This window comes from Vespa velutina, chromosome 15 (assembly GCF_912470025.1).
Source record: "Vespa velutina chromosome 15, iVesVel2.1, whole genome shotgun sequence".
Taxonomy (NCBI): domain Eukaryota; kingdom Metazoa; phylum Arthropoda; class Insecta; order Hymenoptera; family Vespidae; genus Vespa; species Vespa velutina.
In genome coordinates this window covers 1,591,253-1,608,752 of record NC_062202.1, presented here as the reverse complement: position 1 = coordinate 1,608,752, position 17,500 = coordinate 1,591,253, and the positions used below count along the sequence as shown (strand labels likewise).

General features: G+C 31.0%; 1 protein-coding gene across 5 annotated transcripts in view; it reads left to right on the top strand.

The window, feature by feature from the left end:
• The window catches only part of LOC124954626 (neurotrimin-like), a 275,085-nt gene that overhangs the window by 151,532 nt on the left and 106,053 nt on the right, over positions 1-17,500 (top strand). For all 5 annotated transcript variants that reach the window (XM_047507842.1, XM_047507840.1, XM_047507841.1 and 2 more), the window contains one exon: positions 5,082-5,289. In XM_047507842.1, coding sequence (XP_047363798.1) covers positions 5,082-5,289 — 208 coding nt within the window. The remainder of the gene's footprint in view (positions 1-5,081; positions 5,290-17,500) is intronic.

Genomic DNA, 17,500 nt, shown 5'->3' with positions numbered 1-17,500 from the left:
TATTATTATTATTTATTTCTTATCATTTTTTAATAAATATTCTACAAACAATATATTTAACAAATGAACGTAGAAAATAATTTATAATAACAAAGTAAAAGTAAACATTATAATTATTAATTAATTTCAAGGATAATATTAATAATATTAATCGTGTACATTTATCTATTTATTTTCCAAAAGATATTCAAAGAGATTTGATTATTTCAAATATCATTTCGAGGTTTGAAATTATTTTCAAACGTCATCAACTTACGAACAAGTATATTCGCCGTAACACACACACACACACACACATATATATAGACACACAAAATTGCCATTTATTCATGACAGAGTATTCGTACTTGTCATAACAAAAAAAAAAGGGAAAAAGAATGAAAGAAAGAAAGAAAAAAAAAGGGGGGAGGAAAGAAGAAAGAGAAAGAAAAATCATCGTCATCATCTCTTCGTGATCAGTATTGTACTCGTCATAATAATAGTTAACGAGTTAATCGAATCTTGTTATGGCAACTTGTTATATCAACGTGATTCGCGTTTCATGGAGTAAGAACTTTTCTCTTCTTCGAAGTAACGTTGTGCTGTGTAACATCTTCGATTGGTACCAAGTAACTTGACCGATGAAGCTCGCTAAGGGAGAAACTATCGAGGGAAAGGAGAACCTGTAGAACACTTGGCATCGCTCAGTCGAGGTCAATCGTTCGTGACGAAGGTTCGAGGGTTATGGAATGAAACGTACAAGGTTTCTGAAGGCCATTGATGCTGACGCTAGTACGTACTGGTAATAGTATTGGTACTATGGTGGTTAAAGCTTTTGAATCGCGTCAAGGACGGTTAATTCAAAATCGAGTTGTATATGTCAAGGATTATTCATAGAGTTTCCTTGGCATAAGCTTTCCTTAATGGTTTAAACGATTTTTAACGTTGACTTGATTTTAACATTAATCTCCGATCTCTATAAAAAAAATATATCCGATATTTTAGTTATACGTCACGCTGAGATTTATTATCGCCCATTTCTATCTTTTTTTCTTTTTACTGTTTTTTTTTTTTTTTTTTTTTTTTTTTTTTTTCCTTTTTTTACATGCTTCCGCCTTTTTTTCATGATAAACGTTATTATTCTAGTTTGTCACACACATACACACACACACACACACCTCCCCGCCTCTCCCTTCTCCCTCTCTTAAATTTTATTCATTATTTGTTATAACACAAAAGCGATGATAGTTAACGAGATAACGTGATATCGATGATGGATAATTTATACTCTATTAGCGTTTACATTCCATTATTTCTTAATAACGCTCGTTAAATATTAATTGTTCAAATAATTTATCGATCCAATCTATTAATATCTACTTTCTTGTTAATAACATTGTCATATAATATTGAATCGTTTAAATTAATTGCCTGTTGATATTGGTCGGACCAAAAGTTTTTTTTGGGATGAATTTTAAAAATCAATTACCCTTTGTTTTTTTTCTTTTTTTTTTTTTTTTTTTTTTTCCACTTTTAATCTCATTTTTCTTCTTCATTTCCTTTTCTTTTTTTTCTTTTTTTTCTAACAGTGATCCGTTATCCGTGTTAAAATTGTTAGGACACTAAGAGAAGAGAGAGAGAGAGAGAGAGAGAGAGAGAGAGAAAGAGAGAGAGAAGCTTTTAAAATTGACCATAAATATTAACAGTTAATAACATTTCTTGTTAACGTTCTAACGTCACTGAAAAACTATTTGGTATTCTTTCATTTTTCTTTCTTACTTTCAACGTAATCTTTCCAGTTATTCGTAGTTCGTCTCCCAATAAAAAGTATATTTCGTTCGAAAAGTGTAACAACGTTGCACCCAACTAGAACGAAACATCGACTCGAGAGTTGTGCTCCTGCCTCCTTTTATTTCTCCAGAGGCTTCCACAGAGAAAATGATCAAAATTCTACGCTTCTACTCTTCCGTGTTCTTCCTCTTTCCTCTTTTACTCCCTCTTGCTCCTCCTCCACCACCACCACCACCACCACCACCACCCCCTACCTTTTCTTTCTTTTCTTGCCACATACATACACACACGCATACAAACGTACATACATACATACATACATACATACGTACATACATACATACATACATACATATATACGTACATACGCACGGACAGACACACGTTACGCTCCTGTCGCTTCTTTTTTCTATCTTTACTTTCCTCTTAAAGAAAAGCAGGCAAATATAAATATTTCATGAACTTTCCGACGAGTTTCTCGACAAACCCTAAACTCTCGAAGAGGCGAATTTTCGATTCTCGATGTGTAACACCATCTTCACACATCCCTCCTTCTCCTCCTCTTCCTCCACCTCCTCCTCCCCCCAACCTCACCCCCACCTCCATATCCCGACTCTACCTCTCTTACACTCGTACGTTCTCTCGAGACTGTTTGTCAAAAAGATTTTTATTTTGATCTTATCTTGAGAAAAATCAGATTTACATAGATTCGAATTAATAACAAAGTGCCCAGGTTTTATTATTTTTCTATTTCATTATTTATCTCCCTTCGATGCATGTGATTTAATTTTCTCTCCCATCCCCATCCTCCTCCTCCTCCTCCTCCTCCTCCTCCTCCTCCTCCTCCTCCTCCTTCTTTCCATTAGAAACGTGATATTTAGAACGAAGTATTTTTTTAATGTGACATTATCAACACCGGAGTTATTAAATAAATATGATAAATTATATCCTCGTATCTTTTATTTTTTCTATTTTCTTTTTCTTTTTCTTTTTTCTTCTTTTTGTTTTTTTTTCTTTTTTTTTTTTTTTTTTTTTTTTTTACGAGTTTACAAAGAGGTACTATTAAATTTTTTTTCCTTTGCATTTAGAAATGTAAATTTAAAAAAAGTATGTAACATATCATGTATTAATCTTTAATACGGAAGATTATATATCATCGCAGTAATTTTCTTTTTTTTTTCTTTTTTATGTACTTTTTTTTATATACTTGTGATGACAAATTAAATGCGTTGTAATTTAGCGCGATCACTTTGAATCAGGTCGCAAGAAAAATTTGTCGTATATTGTGTTGTAACTTCGATATTACTTTGCGATAAAACGAAATAATAGAAAAGAAATATTTCGATGTTACTCGATTTTTTTTTTTCGATGGCTCTCATGGCTTTCTCCTCTCGATCCCGTGTTTGTGACACTCTGGGTAAATTTCTTCAGAATAAAGCCTGTGTTTGTTCATCCACTGGGCGTCGCCATCCTGCTCGTCGATAAGAAACTTTACTCGTAAAACGAGTCGGATATTCTCAAGAAACGCTATGCGTTACCAAAAGCAATCCATCCGGATCCGATGGATGTATCCATATTCTCTTGGAGCCTTCATAGATCATCTAAAAATCCGTCTATGCGTACCTACTACATCGAATTTTCGAACTTTCAAAATCTATCAAGTTTTATATTTAAAACTTGACAAGACCAGCCAGGTTGTATCAAATTACTGATTTCCCTATTTCTTTTTTTTTTTTTTTTTTCTTTTTCTTTTTTATTTATCCTTCTTGAAAATATTTACTCATTAAATAGTAGAGAACGATGTTTGATAAATAAAGAAAAATCAAAAAAATAAATCGTCACACTCTTTTAAAAAAATAAACAAATATTACATGAGTAAATCGTACACGTGAAATAGTTTTTTCTTCTTTTTTTTTTTAATTCTTTTTTTTTTTTTTTTTTTCTTTTTTTTTTTTTTTCATCCGTAAAAATCTTTCCATAGGAAATATTTATTAACGAAATAGTGGAGACGAATATTTGATATAAAAAAATCACGTCGCTCTCGTTAAGATTACAAACGTTTTAAAAACGAAAAATATTAAATAAATAAAAAATCGTACACGGGAAATATATGTATATTTTTTTTTCTTTTTTTTCTTTTTTTTTTTTTTTTTTTTTTTTTTTAATTTTTATTTTTATTTATTTACCTTCGTAAAAGTCTTTCTATAGGAAATATTTATTAACTAAATACTAGAGATTAATTTGATAAACCAATTTAAAAATGACATTTATGTTTTATTATTATTTATTTATGATATATATATATATATATATTAAAAGATTGTTTGTATAGCATAAAATACGGACTTTGAACGCCAACTAGTTCATATTTTCTTTTTTTTTTTTTATTCTTTTTTTTTTTTTTGTACTCACGTACGTCTCACGTGACATTGTTGCATTTTGTTTGTCACAAATTCCACGGACTCGCTTTACAAAATACAGAATCTATTGTTACAAAGAAAGCTATTGTTAAACACACCGGTGCGAGTGAATAGAACGCGTAGCTTTTAAATGATCTCCGTGCTTTGAAGCAGCATTCCCTGATAAAAAAAGTGTGGATATCCGTTTTCGTTAGTCACGTAAAATACAATATATATATAAATATATATAAATATATATATATATATATATATATATATTTCTTTTTTCTTATCTTCTCTCATTTATTTTCCTAAAATAGTTAGATACCATTACGATCATTCGTAATTCTAACATTTAACATCACATACATTAATCACATACGTACATAAATTATATCGCATAGCGGAACGTTAAACGAGGAAAAAGATTTTCTATTTGTAAATATTCATAATTATTTCATTGACAATATGGTCACATAATATATTATACAAATAATACATTTATTATCAAATTTATTTTCCATTTTTTCTTGGATTATTACGGAATAATATCAAACATTCTTACGTTCCTTTTGTTCGATCATTAATTTTCGAATTAAATTTCATACCGTTCGTGTTAAGAAGGATAAAGTATAATATGAAAATCAATAATAAAAGGAATAACGAAACACAATGGAAAAATTTCTTTGTAAAATAGGCATAAATATTCTTTCGATGACGTCAACTTCGTAATAGGGAAAGTTCGAAACAGTAGGAGAGATCTAAGGGTGTACGGGGAATGGTCGAGGGGATGGACGAGGGTATACGGGATTGAATGAACGAACGGTGGGTGGGGATAGTAAGAGGAGAAAAGGAAAAGTAGTTTAATCGAGAACTCTCTCCCATCTCTTCTCTCTCTCTCTATCGTTTTAGGTGGCCTGGATGCTCTTCGACAAGAGCGCCATTCTGACGGTACAGAATCACGTTATTACCAGGAACCCGAGAATATCTGTGTCGCACGATGAACATACAACCTGGTACCTACATATCAATAACGTGCACGAGGATGACAAGGGAAAATACATGTGCCAGATTAATACGGCTGCGGCCAAAACACAATATGGATATTTGCATGTCGTTGGTAAGTTTATCAAAAGATTTTTATTTAAATTATTATTTATTAATATGTGCCCATAATTATGAAAGTGGTCTAAGACAAAATTTCAAAAAAAAAAAAAAATGAGTTTATCACTTATTTCACATCCACATTATCTTAAACTATATGTATTTAATGTAATTTTTACGATATCGTCAAAAATGAACCTTTAGAGAGTGAATGTAATTTCAACGTTATACGTAATTCATTTAATGTTAATTATGAAAGTGATCTAAGTCAAAAATTTGAAGAAATTACATATAAACATAACATGAAAATGGCGCGTTGCCCTCTCATTTGATTTGCAAAAAGCACTTCCGTATCCTAAACTATCTGTTTCGTTAGCCTATTATAAGCGAAATATGTACGTATACAACTTGGGTTTCCATAATTTGAAAAAAAAAATAAATAATATTTTTTTTTCCATAAATGATAAAAATGGATTACTTTTTAAAAATAATTAATAAATGTTCATGAATTATTTCATTAAAGTTATTGTTTCAAATAAAGCTCATAGTTCTTTATTGCTTTAAGTCATTTATAGTACATTCAATTAATTTTGAAAATGGTCTAAGTCAATTAGAGCTTTCAAAACAACATTTTCGTATGAAATTCATACAAAATTTCATATTCATAATAAATTTCTATTAATCAAGACTAATAAAATTATAAATTAAAGTGTCGCATAATATAAAAATATTTTTTAATTCGTTCAAACGCAATTCATTAAATATCTCGAAACAAAAAATATATATGACTTAGATCACTTTCATAATTATGGTCACAATTATCCTTAATATTTAATTGACATTTCAAAATAATCATATATATTTTATTATATACGTAATAGATATTAACACGTTTCGTTCCATGTGTACCACCGGTGGTACACGCAGTCATTTTTATCTTTAGTCAAAATATCAAATGGCCTGAACTACAAGTCAAGAAAAAATTGACTTTGGCACGGAACGTGTTAAATATTCGTTCTTATTTCTTACAAAAGATTCTCATATATATAAATAAATGATCGTTATTTGATTTGATCTTTTTAAAATGCTCGTTTCCCCGTTTTAATATCAATAATTCATTAAAACAATTTCCACTGAAATTGAAGTTGTTTTGATTGAAATAATTTTTGTCGAAAATAATTGAAGGAAAAAAAAAATAAAAGAAGAAGAAGAAGAATAAGAAGAAGAAGAAGAAGAAGAAGAAAAAGAAAAAAAAATGTCACTCGACGAAACGTGCCTTCGTCTTTGATTAAAACTATATTCAGATGATTATTGAAAAGAGACGAAAGAACATTTTTTTCCTCTTGAAAATTTATACATTAAATATATATTTATTTATCAGTATATCATAGGATTTATCGATTATCATTTCTACTTAATATTTTATCTATGATAAACGAAAAAAAAAAAAAAATATATATATATATATGGGGGTTATAATATCGATGTATGAAGGAATGGACGAGAATCATTTGAAATTCGAGACGTCAGTTTGGTGAGAGACGAAAGGACAAAAGGATGGACTGTATAAAGGACAAAGACAATAATAATTTAATCAGAAGTGGATATTCGTGGACTATAGTGGGCAGGTGTTGATGTAAGAGGAGAGAGTGAAGTGGTGGAGGGGAGGGGGGTTTAGAAAGAGAGATAGAGAGATAGAGAGATAGAGAGATAGAGAAAGGTGACTTCCGTTCTCTGCCATTCGAGAGAACATATTAATATCTCGAGTTTTGACGTCTCGACGGAGGGAGCAGCAGCCCGACGAGCCAGGCATGAATGGTGGGGGGTATGCCGACGAAGTCGGTAGAGTAATCAGTGGGCTAGATTAATTGTTTCCACGGGACTTTCGTGTCCTCTCGTTGCACGAATACAGTCAAGATTTTCGACCTTCATCTCTCTCTCTCTCTCTCTCTCTCTCTCTCCCTCTTTTTCTCTCTCTCTCTCTCTTTTTCTCTCTCTTTCTCTCTTTTTATATATATATACACTCACCAATATATATATATATATGTTTGTCTCTTTTGGTTTTTTGAATTATCAATGATAACGCAGATACAACATGTTACTATAATTCAAACTGGTCGTCTTCATATAAATAACGTGTTTATTAAAAGTATTGACATCTTATCGATATTAATTGGTTTCAATTACGTACGATTTTTAATTTTGATTCGTAAAAAAGGATTTGTTTTTTTTTTCTCGGTTTTTTTTTTTCCTTTTTTTTTAAATACAGAATACCATCATTCGAATATAGCAAGAAATATTTATATACATATATATATATATATATATATATATATATATTTTGTAATTTAAAGGAAACAAAAAAAAAGAAAATTGCCATCCATTCATCAGAGTTCTCATATATTTTAACATTAATTAACTTTTAATTAATTAAATCAAGTTATATACTTGTGACATTTAATCAAATATTTATATATCTTTATTTGTAACATAATTAAATATGTATATATATATATTTTTTTTTTTTCTTTTTTGAGATACATGCATCATCTTAATAGAACAGTAATTTTGACATATCTTTTGATATATAGATTTATATATATATATATATATATATATGTGCGTGTGTATGATGACAAATGAATCGGAAGAGGTAACTCATCATCGAATCATCGATGCGAATCATCTAGCAGAGTCGCTCGTAAACATCAGGCTCCTGTGATACGGTCGAACGATTTATTCGTATTTCCGTAGCCGACGAAACGCGTTCTGCTTTCCGTAACGCATCCACCGTTGTGCTTTTCTTCCTGTCTCTCTCTTATCATTGCGATTTCTTCTACGAAACTTTTCTCGTAGGTTCTCCCTTTTGAGATTTTTCGAAGCGTGTAAAACTACAAGAACCACACGCACAAACAAAACGTTCTATTTTATTGACCATATATTTTTCTACATTTTGGGATGCTACGTTAAATCAGCATTACATTGTTTTCCTTTCGATTTAATTGTCTCTCACATTTATTTTTCTTTTTTCTTTCTTTCTTTCTTTCTTTCTTTCTTTTTTGTTTGTTTGTTTGTTTCTTTTTTTTTTTTTTTTTTTTTATAAACAATTTTCAGTATAAAAAGCAAACAATTCATTTTCTTAATGCTTAAGAATATAAAAGAAACAGTAACATTTAATCTCTCTTTCTCTTTATGCTGATAGTAAAATCTTATAAAAAAAGAAAAAAAAGGAAAAAAAAAAAAAACAAAAATAAAATATATATATTTTATTTCACATATTTCTTAATATATTATAACAGTAGAAAAATGTACTTTTAATATGAATTAAGTAACGCAATACTGTTTCTTTTGTCACGACGGTGAAGGCCTTAACGAGCGCAAGCAGCTTCATTCTTCTTCTTGTTAGCAATGTCGAGTTAAAGCTCTTCTCGGAAATTCTATATCACCATCTGAATTTACTGTAATACAGTAATAATATATATATATATATATTTTTTTTTTGTTCTTAATATAAAATATAAAAGACACTTTTTCATTTTCTATCAAATCTACTTTAATATTATTACAAATAATTTATTCTCGTGATAAATAATGATAGCAATTAACACGAATAATCGAGGATATATATATATATATATATATATATATATATATGCATGTTAGTACGTCTATTGTATTATAATACCAAATTTTTCAATCGATAATATATTTTATACTCATTTAATATTTTATTCAATTCATTCCTTCTCAAATCCCAATTATATTTTTGTTATTGTTTCTTCATTTTTTCACGATGGAACATCATCAATATCGACAGTGCGTAATATTTTTTTTTGTTCCTTTATCTTTTTGTTTTTATTTATTTTTTTATTTTTTTTTTTTTTTATGTTCTTTTTCTTTCTTACTTACATTTAGCTGACGAAAAAGGGGAAAATAATATTTGATAATTAGCAGATTATTATTCGACGTGTATTCATTTATTCATTAACTTTTCGTTCGAACATAACATCGGATCGGATTAACGTCGACAATATATATATATATATACATAGAGAGAGAGAGAGAGAGAGAGAGAGAGAGAGAGAGAGAGAGAGAGAGAGAGAGAGAGAGAGATACACGCCTATCAATTAGTAGAGAAAACTCCACATTATAAAAAAAAAAAAAAATAAAAAAGAAAAAAAAGAGTAAAGAAAAAGAAACGTAATGAGTCAGAACATATATATATATATATATATATATATATATATATATATATATATATATATATATATATACATATAATTTTTATTTCTTATTTACAAAATTAGACTGTGCGTTACGATTTCGTTTCACAGACAGACACAATTTGTTTTTCTTTTTTTTTTAATTCAAAAGATATATCGTATAACAGAGAAAGAGAGAGAAAACAGTGGATGGGTGGGTAGAGGGAGGGATACGTCAAACGAATGGAATAGAAAGAGACGGAAGCAAAGAAGGAATCCAAGGAGGCACTTCGATAGTTACTTAACCAATACATACTTACTCGAAGCTTCTTGTGTAACCAACCACTGACGACCATCTGCGAGTCCGAATTCGATTCACTTGCCCATTCTACTTTTTCCTCAAGTAGCCAATTACGAGAGAGAGAGAAAGAGAAAGAGAGACAGATTTTATATATATATATATATATTTTCTTTTTTTCTCCGAGAGAGAGAGAGAGAGAGAGAGAGAGAGAAAGTAAGAGAAAGAGTCGAAAAGATTTTCCATAGCTATCACTAGAAAGGCATAGTAACTGGTTCTATAGACGAAGTGGATATCGATCGAGAAATAAAAAAGGGATCTCGTTCGAAGCGTAATAAGTTGGCTGGGTATCCTTGAGAAAAGTAGGATTTTTGTGTTCTTTCTTCTCACTCCACTCGTGAATATCGTTGAAAGAGGCTGAGACTACGTTTCTCGTAGAAGTAACATTTACTATAGGATTCTACAACATCAAAAAGCAAGACTCATACTATATCTCTTTCTCTCTCTCTCTCTCTCTCTCTCTTTTTCTCTCACTCTGTTTCTCTCTCTCTCTCTCTCTCTTTTTCTCTCACTCTGTTTCTCTCTCTCTCTCTCTTCTCTTCTCCGTTTGACTGTTTCTCCGAATTTTGGGACAAGTCGACAGACAACACACGGGGAAGCAACACACGTGGTATTGCTCGTGTTCCGCTTGAATAATGCATCAGCGCTCTTTGCATCGACCTTCCTCCTGGTCCAGAATGTAGTGACGTGTATCAACGACACCTCTCAAATACTAACCCTTTCGTTCCCCTGATAGGCTGACATGAACTGCAAAAGGGATGAATGTCTCTTCCTATTTCGAACAATCCGAGAACACTGTTCAGTGTCACTATAGATGTGGAATATCGATATTGATACGTCTCCGTACGTTTCACGATATTATAACATTTATTTTTTATCTTATTTTCCCTCTATATCGAATATTTTCTCAATTGTTATCTTGACATTAGGATCGATGGAACGATTTCTTTTTTTTTTTTTTTTTTTTTTTTTTTTTTTTTCTTTTTCTTTTTTCCTTTTTAGAAATATGATTAGTAATTAAAGTGTATGAATGTCGATTTAAATAATTTTTTATTTACATTTATGTTAATTCCTCTTTCTCCTTTTTTTTTTTTTTTTTTTTTTTTTTTTTTTTTTTTTTTTTTTTTTTTTTAAGAGAGAGAGAGAGAAAAATCAATTCTTTCAGGAGTTCATTCATCTTTAAATTTTTTTAAACCAACATCATTCGAAAATATTTCAATAGTATAGAAACGATTTTATTGATATTCTTGCGGACGAAAATTGTATGATATAAATAATTTTCTTTTATTTATTCATACATGTAGAAATATATTTGAAGAAACGATCGATAAATTCTCTCTGATTGAATTTAATTAAATCAAGCATTGATATCGATCAATTATTCAATCAATGATAGAAGTATATACGTCGAAAGCGACGAAGTAATCGAAAACAGGTGTTTTACGCGAATGGTTGGAAGGGATGGGGGAGGTGGGGGTTTGGTGCGGGCCATCGTTTCTAAAAATTGAAAAATTATTTCTTCGGTATTATTTTAACCAATTGTCGTTTTTTCTCAATCCACTCCAATCTATCCCATCTAATACCATCCCACCTTAACTCAACCTCAACCTCAATCCAACCCCCACACCGTATTTCGCCCATCGCCTCTGTTACCTTGCCCTGCCTTGCTTTGCCTTGCTTTACTATACCTCCCTAGCCCTTATTCTCCCTTTTACGTAACCCTCGTACATCCACGCCTGAATTAAGCGGAAAAGTGAGTCCACCGTAGCGCTCGACGAAGAAATTAAACTTTAGTTTACTTACTCGGCAAAGTATTTTAACCGCCGTTAGAAGGAGAGCACAGTCTTATTTACACGAGCCCCCGTAATATTCCGTAGAAGAAACACGAGGAGTAAAGAAGAAAAGAGAGGAAGAAAATCGTCCGGACAAAAAGCGGTGTCTTCGAAAAAAGAGAAAAGAAAATCAAAAAAAGAAAAGAAAAAAAGAAAAAAAAAAAAGAAAAAAGAGAAGAGAAAGAAAAAGGATAGAGATAAAATAAGAGCTGTTTGTTTCTTGCAAGCGCCAAATAGAACAACGATCGAACGAAATTGCTTCTCTTTCTTTCTTTCTTTCTTTCTTTCTTTCTTTTAATTCTTTGTTCTCTCTCTTTCTCTCTCTCTCTCTCTCTTTCTCTCTTTCTCTCTATCTCTATAAATATACATTGAAGTAAGTACTCGAGTTAATTGATTAAACAGATATTTAAATTGTTCCCCCGTTAAATCTTTTATATTTATGCGATCTCCAAGTTAATCCTTTGTTATTGTTATTTTATATTTTACATTAAAATATATCTAATTTTTGCCATTAATATAATTTATCTGTAAATAATAATTTTCCTGTAAATAATTTATCTGTAAATAACAAGTATTAACTGCAACAAAGTTTTAAATTCTCTATAAACGTATATTCAAATTGATATTTATTTCTCGTAAAATCTCTTATACATTTATTCACTTTGAAAGCTCTTTTACTTTTATTATTTATTAAATACATACATACATATATATATATATATATATATATCTACATTGCATATTATTTATATGTTAAATAATCTATACCCCGTATTAACTTTTTCACTTTCACTTTTATATCTCTCTTTTGTTCTTTATCAGTTTAATTCAAATGAAATGGTCGTATCTTGTCTTTTTTTTTTTTTTTTTCCTTTTTGCAATATTTATCTTGTAATGTTTTCTTTCCCCACCCATTGCCGCCTATTAAAAAAAAAAAAAAAAAAAAAAAAAAAAAAAAAAAAAAAAAAAAAAAAAAAAAAAAAAAAAGAAAACACAAAAAAGAACAAACAAAATATAAAGAAGAAAAATAGAATGGATAAAATAGTGGTTTCCGCGAATGTACATAATCGTGCGAATGATACGAATGTCGACGAGTATTTCGAAGCATGCAAAGCGGGACATCCGGCCGAGTTTACGTATGAATATGCAGACAGAGAGAGAGACAGAGAGATAGAAAGAGAGCTAGAGAGAGAGAGAGAGAGAGAGAGAGAAAGAGAGATATAGAGATATAGAGATAGAGATAGAGAGAGGCTCGTTCACTCTCTCTGGAGGTCGGGGCTACTAAACGAACCGTCCCAAGTGGCCAACGTCATTTCATCGCGTATATTCACGGTTCGCTTGTCCGTACAGAATCAAGCTGCTTGTGCTTGCATCGAAATAAAAAGCGTATCATGACTCCTTTTTTTTTTCCTTTCTGCTTTTATTTTATATCCTCTCTCTCTCTCCCTCTCTCTGTCTGTCTCTCTCTCTCTCTCTCTCTCTATTCAAAAGAGAGAGAGAGAGAGAGAGAGAGAACAGTTCGGCTCGTTTCACGAGCCTATAGTTTCCCTAGGGTTTATTTCTTTTTATTCTTTAAACCGTACTTAAAGGAATATCCTTCTTGTAATTTTTATAACTCGACGATAGCCTCATATTAATTAATTACTCATATGTTATATATGCGCGTACATGTATTTACGTGTAGATATAATAAAATTGTATTTTTAACGCATACATACGTGAAAAATGATTTATCTCTAAGGATAGAGTTAATATTACAATGAGGAAGAAGAAAAAAGAAAAAAGAAATGAATGAATGATTATTTAAAAGGTAAAAAAAGAAATTATATATATATATTGAATTGCATATATATTTAATCGAAAACTTCTTTCAATCATTCGGATGCCAAATAAATTTGAATTTTTAAATTGCATCGAGACGGCATCGAGTAAATTAAAATGGATTAACGAAGAATTTGTTCGAAGATTTTCGTAGACAATTGTGGAATAATACGGGGAAAGGCTAAATGTTAATACAGTTAACAATCCTCTTCCTTCGTTTATTGATGTCAAAGGTCAAGATGACTTTGTTAATATTTACCTAAGCTCTCTCTCTCTTTCTGTCTCTCTCTCTCTCTCTCTCTCTCTGTCTCTCTCTCTTCCTGTCTCTCTTTCCATTTACATTCAGTGTAATAATAAGTGTCAAATCTTTTTGTTTCATTCTTCATTATTAATTAATTAATAATAATACGAGTTCTGATCAATTAATGAATAAGAAATAAAAGTAATAGAATAATTATATCAAAATTAATCCGATCCTGTTCTAATATAAATTATGAAAGAAAAAGATAGATAGATAGATGGAAAAAGAGAGAGAGAGAGAGAGAGAGAGAGAGAGAGAGAGAGAAAGAGAGAAAGAAAAAGAAATAGCAAAGTACGATTTCGACTTGGCCGAGTTTTATCTTCGGTAGGACCACTGTAGGAAGATTCGACAATTTCGATGCAAGTGTGGATCGTCGTGGAGCAACCCTGTATGTGCACTCAAGCGTGCATACATGAAAGTAACGGGAAAACGACACTTGGGAATCACGATGACCGCCACGTTAGAATATTATGCCGATACGAAATGCAAATTGGCTCTCTCTCTCTCTCTCTCTCTCTCTCTATCTCTCTTTCTCTCTTCCCACGTTCGATATTAAGATGTCCCTAGTGGCACAGTCAAGAAAAAGAGAGAGAGAGAGAGAGAGAGAGAGATGAGATCAAATTCTTCGCTCTAGTTAATCGTCGATTTTCTCACCGATTTATTAATTTTCTTCAAAATTACATGGAAAATGGTCGAACGTCTATTAAAAAAAAAAAAAGAAAAGAAATAAAAAGGGAAAGAAAAAAAAGGAAAAAGCTAAAGCTACGATTACGTAAAACGTAATTGTAATGAAGATTACGATCGAATATAATTCAAGATTTTCGATCGAACAATTGAAATAACTCGGTAAATATAAATCCGAGGGAAAGAACATTTAATTACGAACAAATATTTTATATTCTCTTATATATCTTATATTTATTTCTTTTCACGATTTCGTAAATATCACGATACCACTTTTTTGATTTTCTTTAATAAACGATACGTAAAAAAATGTTTGAGGTCAAAATTAATAATAAGAAAATAAATAAATAAAAAAAAAATATGTAGATATTCGTAAAATTTTATTTTGATACACGTAACTTCTATATTAAAATATAAGGGCGATATCAAGTTAAACGAATATCGTTTATTCATTCTCCGAGTCCGAGGACAATAGCGGTCAGCGTTGTTGGCGTCACGTTAATACGCTTAACGACGTAGGACGAAGAAGAGTGGCACTCCAAAGGACGACGGAGCAAGAGGTGGAATAAAAAAAAAAACGCTCAGTAGCTTGGGGAGGAGGAGCGTGTGTTGAGGCATTTTGTGGTAAACACGTTTTCACGATGAGAGAAGAACGTGGATGGAGAGATGGACAGAGGTTTTTACTTTCTACCAGGCTTGTCTCTATCCCCCTATATTTTTTTTTTTGTGTTTTCCTTTTTTTTTCTCTTCTCTTTTTTTTCTTTTTTTTTTTTTTTTTTTTTTTTTTAACTTCTTTGTTAGCTTCACGCTCGGTCAGAGAGAAGAGTTTTTAATGACGTATCTTACACGGTGCCAACCGCTCGGCCCTTCTCTCTCTCTCTCTCTCTCTCTCTCTCTCTCTCTCTCTCTGTCTTTCTCTCTCTGTTTCTCTCTTCTTTTCTACTTTTTTCTTTTTTATTCTCCTTTTGATGCAGGCTGATAGGTCGGAAGAGACTAACGACCCGCGTTCTTTTACAAAAGCCAGAACGTTGCTTGAAACCTTTACGTAGAGATACATACGTACCATACGTACGTACGTATCGTACATGTTACATACTATGTTACCATGAAAGTGGAAAGGGGAAATGAGAATTGCAGTAGGATTTCCGTAAAGTCGTGAAACAATAACGTAACAGGCGGTGCTCGAGACAGTTAATGGATGGAAAGAGCCCCCGTTATGTTATAGTTATGTATACATTTTATATATCTATATATATATATATATATATATGTATGTGGATAATGTTTTTAATTGTAAAACGAGCCATAATATTTCCTATCAATATTTTATATCACAGTCGATAACGATTAGATCCAATCTAACGTTTACGTCTAATTTCTATTCATACGCGATATAAAATGTTATTATTATTATTATTATTATTATTATTATTATTATTATTATTATTATTAGTATTAGTATTATTTATATATCTAATAATTGTATAATAATGAAATTAAAAAGAAAAACAAAAAAAGAAAAAGAAAAATTAAATCTAATTCGATTAATTATTATTGTGATTGTTTTAACAAATGATATTTTTGAATGGATTTAGAAATTTTATAAGAATATAAATGGAAACGATTGATCTATATTTGAATTATGAATAGCTGTGATAATATGTTCTATATCTGAAGATCGTAAATATCTTTCTACTTTACGGCGACGAATCGTCGAATTTTCTGTTACAAATACAACGAGAGAAAGTGAAAGAGAGAGAGAGAGAGAGAGAGAGAGAGAGAGAGAGAGAGAGAGAGCCAGCTTGTAAAGCTAACCCTAGATATCTCAGTAACGTAGAAGATATATGAGTTTGGGGTTAGAGCCCGTCCCAAGTTCGGAATCGAAATCACCTGTGAAATTTATCCTCGGTCAATTCTACGTCTAGCTAAGCGCCATCCTCGAAATCTCTTGATAGCGAGAGCCTCCTTCGCCTCTTCGTAAATATCGTCTTCGATTGCATAAATACGATTGTTATCTTACGAAATAAATTTTCTCAATGAAAATCATAATTTAACGTTGCATATTATAATTATTTCATTTTATGAACCGATCGAAGATATATACATATATATATATATATATATATAGATTATTTTATAAAGTAATAAATTTTGTTTTGTTGTCAATCAATAGAAAGAAAAGAGAGAGAGAGAGAGAGAGAGAGAGAGAACACGTAGAAAAAAGAAAAAGAAAATGACTCGTCATAAAGAACGATCGATCTCTCGATTATTTAATGATTTTTATCACTATAGCCATTGCGGATTATCCGCAATTTCATAGTTAAGCCGCTTTTGTAATTGTCGAAGATAAAGAAGAAGAAGATAAAGAAGAAGAAGAAGAAGAAGAAGAAGATAAGAGAGAAAGTAGGGGATAAACACGATGGTAAGAAAGAGAAAATCGATAGGAACTAGAAAAACACATTATACTATTTGAAAAATATTGTCAGACTATAAAATCGTAATTCTTGTACTTGTAAGGGACAATATTTTTCCGATGGAGAAAGGGGGTATTCTACGTTTCACGTTCTTCGTAAGGAGAAAGAAAAGAAAGAAAACGATTCGTATCCTTTCCAAGGACATTTCTTTCACGGTAGGAAGGAGGGGCCTCTTATCACCAGTGATTACGAGTTTTTAACGGGGATTTCCCCTTTACCTTCTCCCCTCGTTTTTTTCTTTTTTTTTTTTCTCTTTTTTTTTTTTTTTTTTTTTTTTTTTTTTTTTACTTTTTTCCCCCTCTTATCTTCGAACGCTTCTCGTTTCCTGCCAGACTTAAAATCCACCTTTCAAATCTTTCTATGCTCGTAAACGGATTTTCTCTCTCTCTCTCTCTCTCTCTCTCTCTCTCTCTCTTTCTCTCTATCTCTATCTCATGCTGTTTCACATGACAAGACATCTTTTTGACGCATAATCGATTTACATGTCGTAAGAATAGGATCTTCGTACAGGTGGTCTCTTTCGATCGAAAAATTGTAACCTCGTTTTTCTTTTCT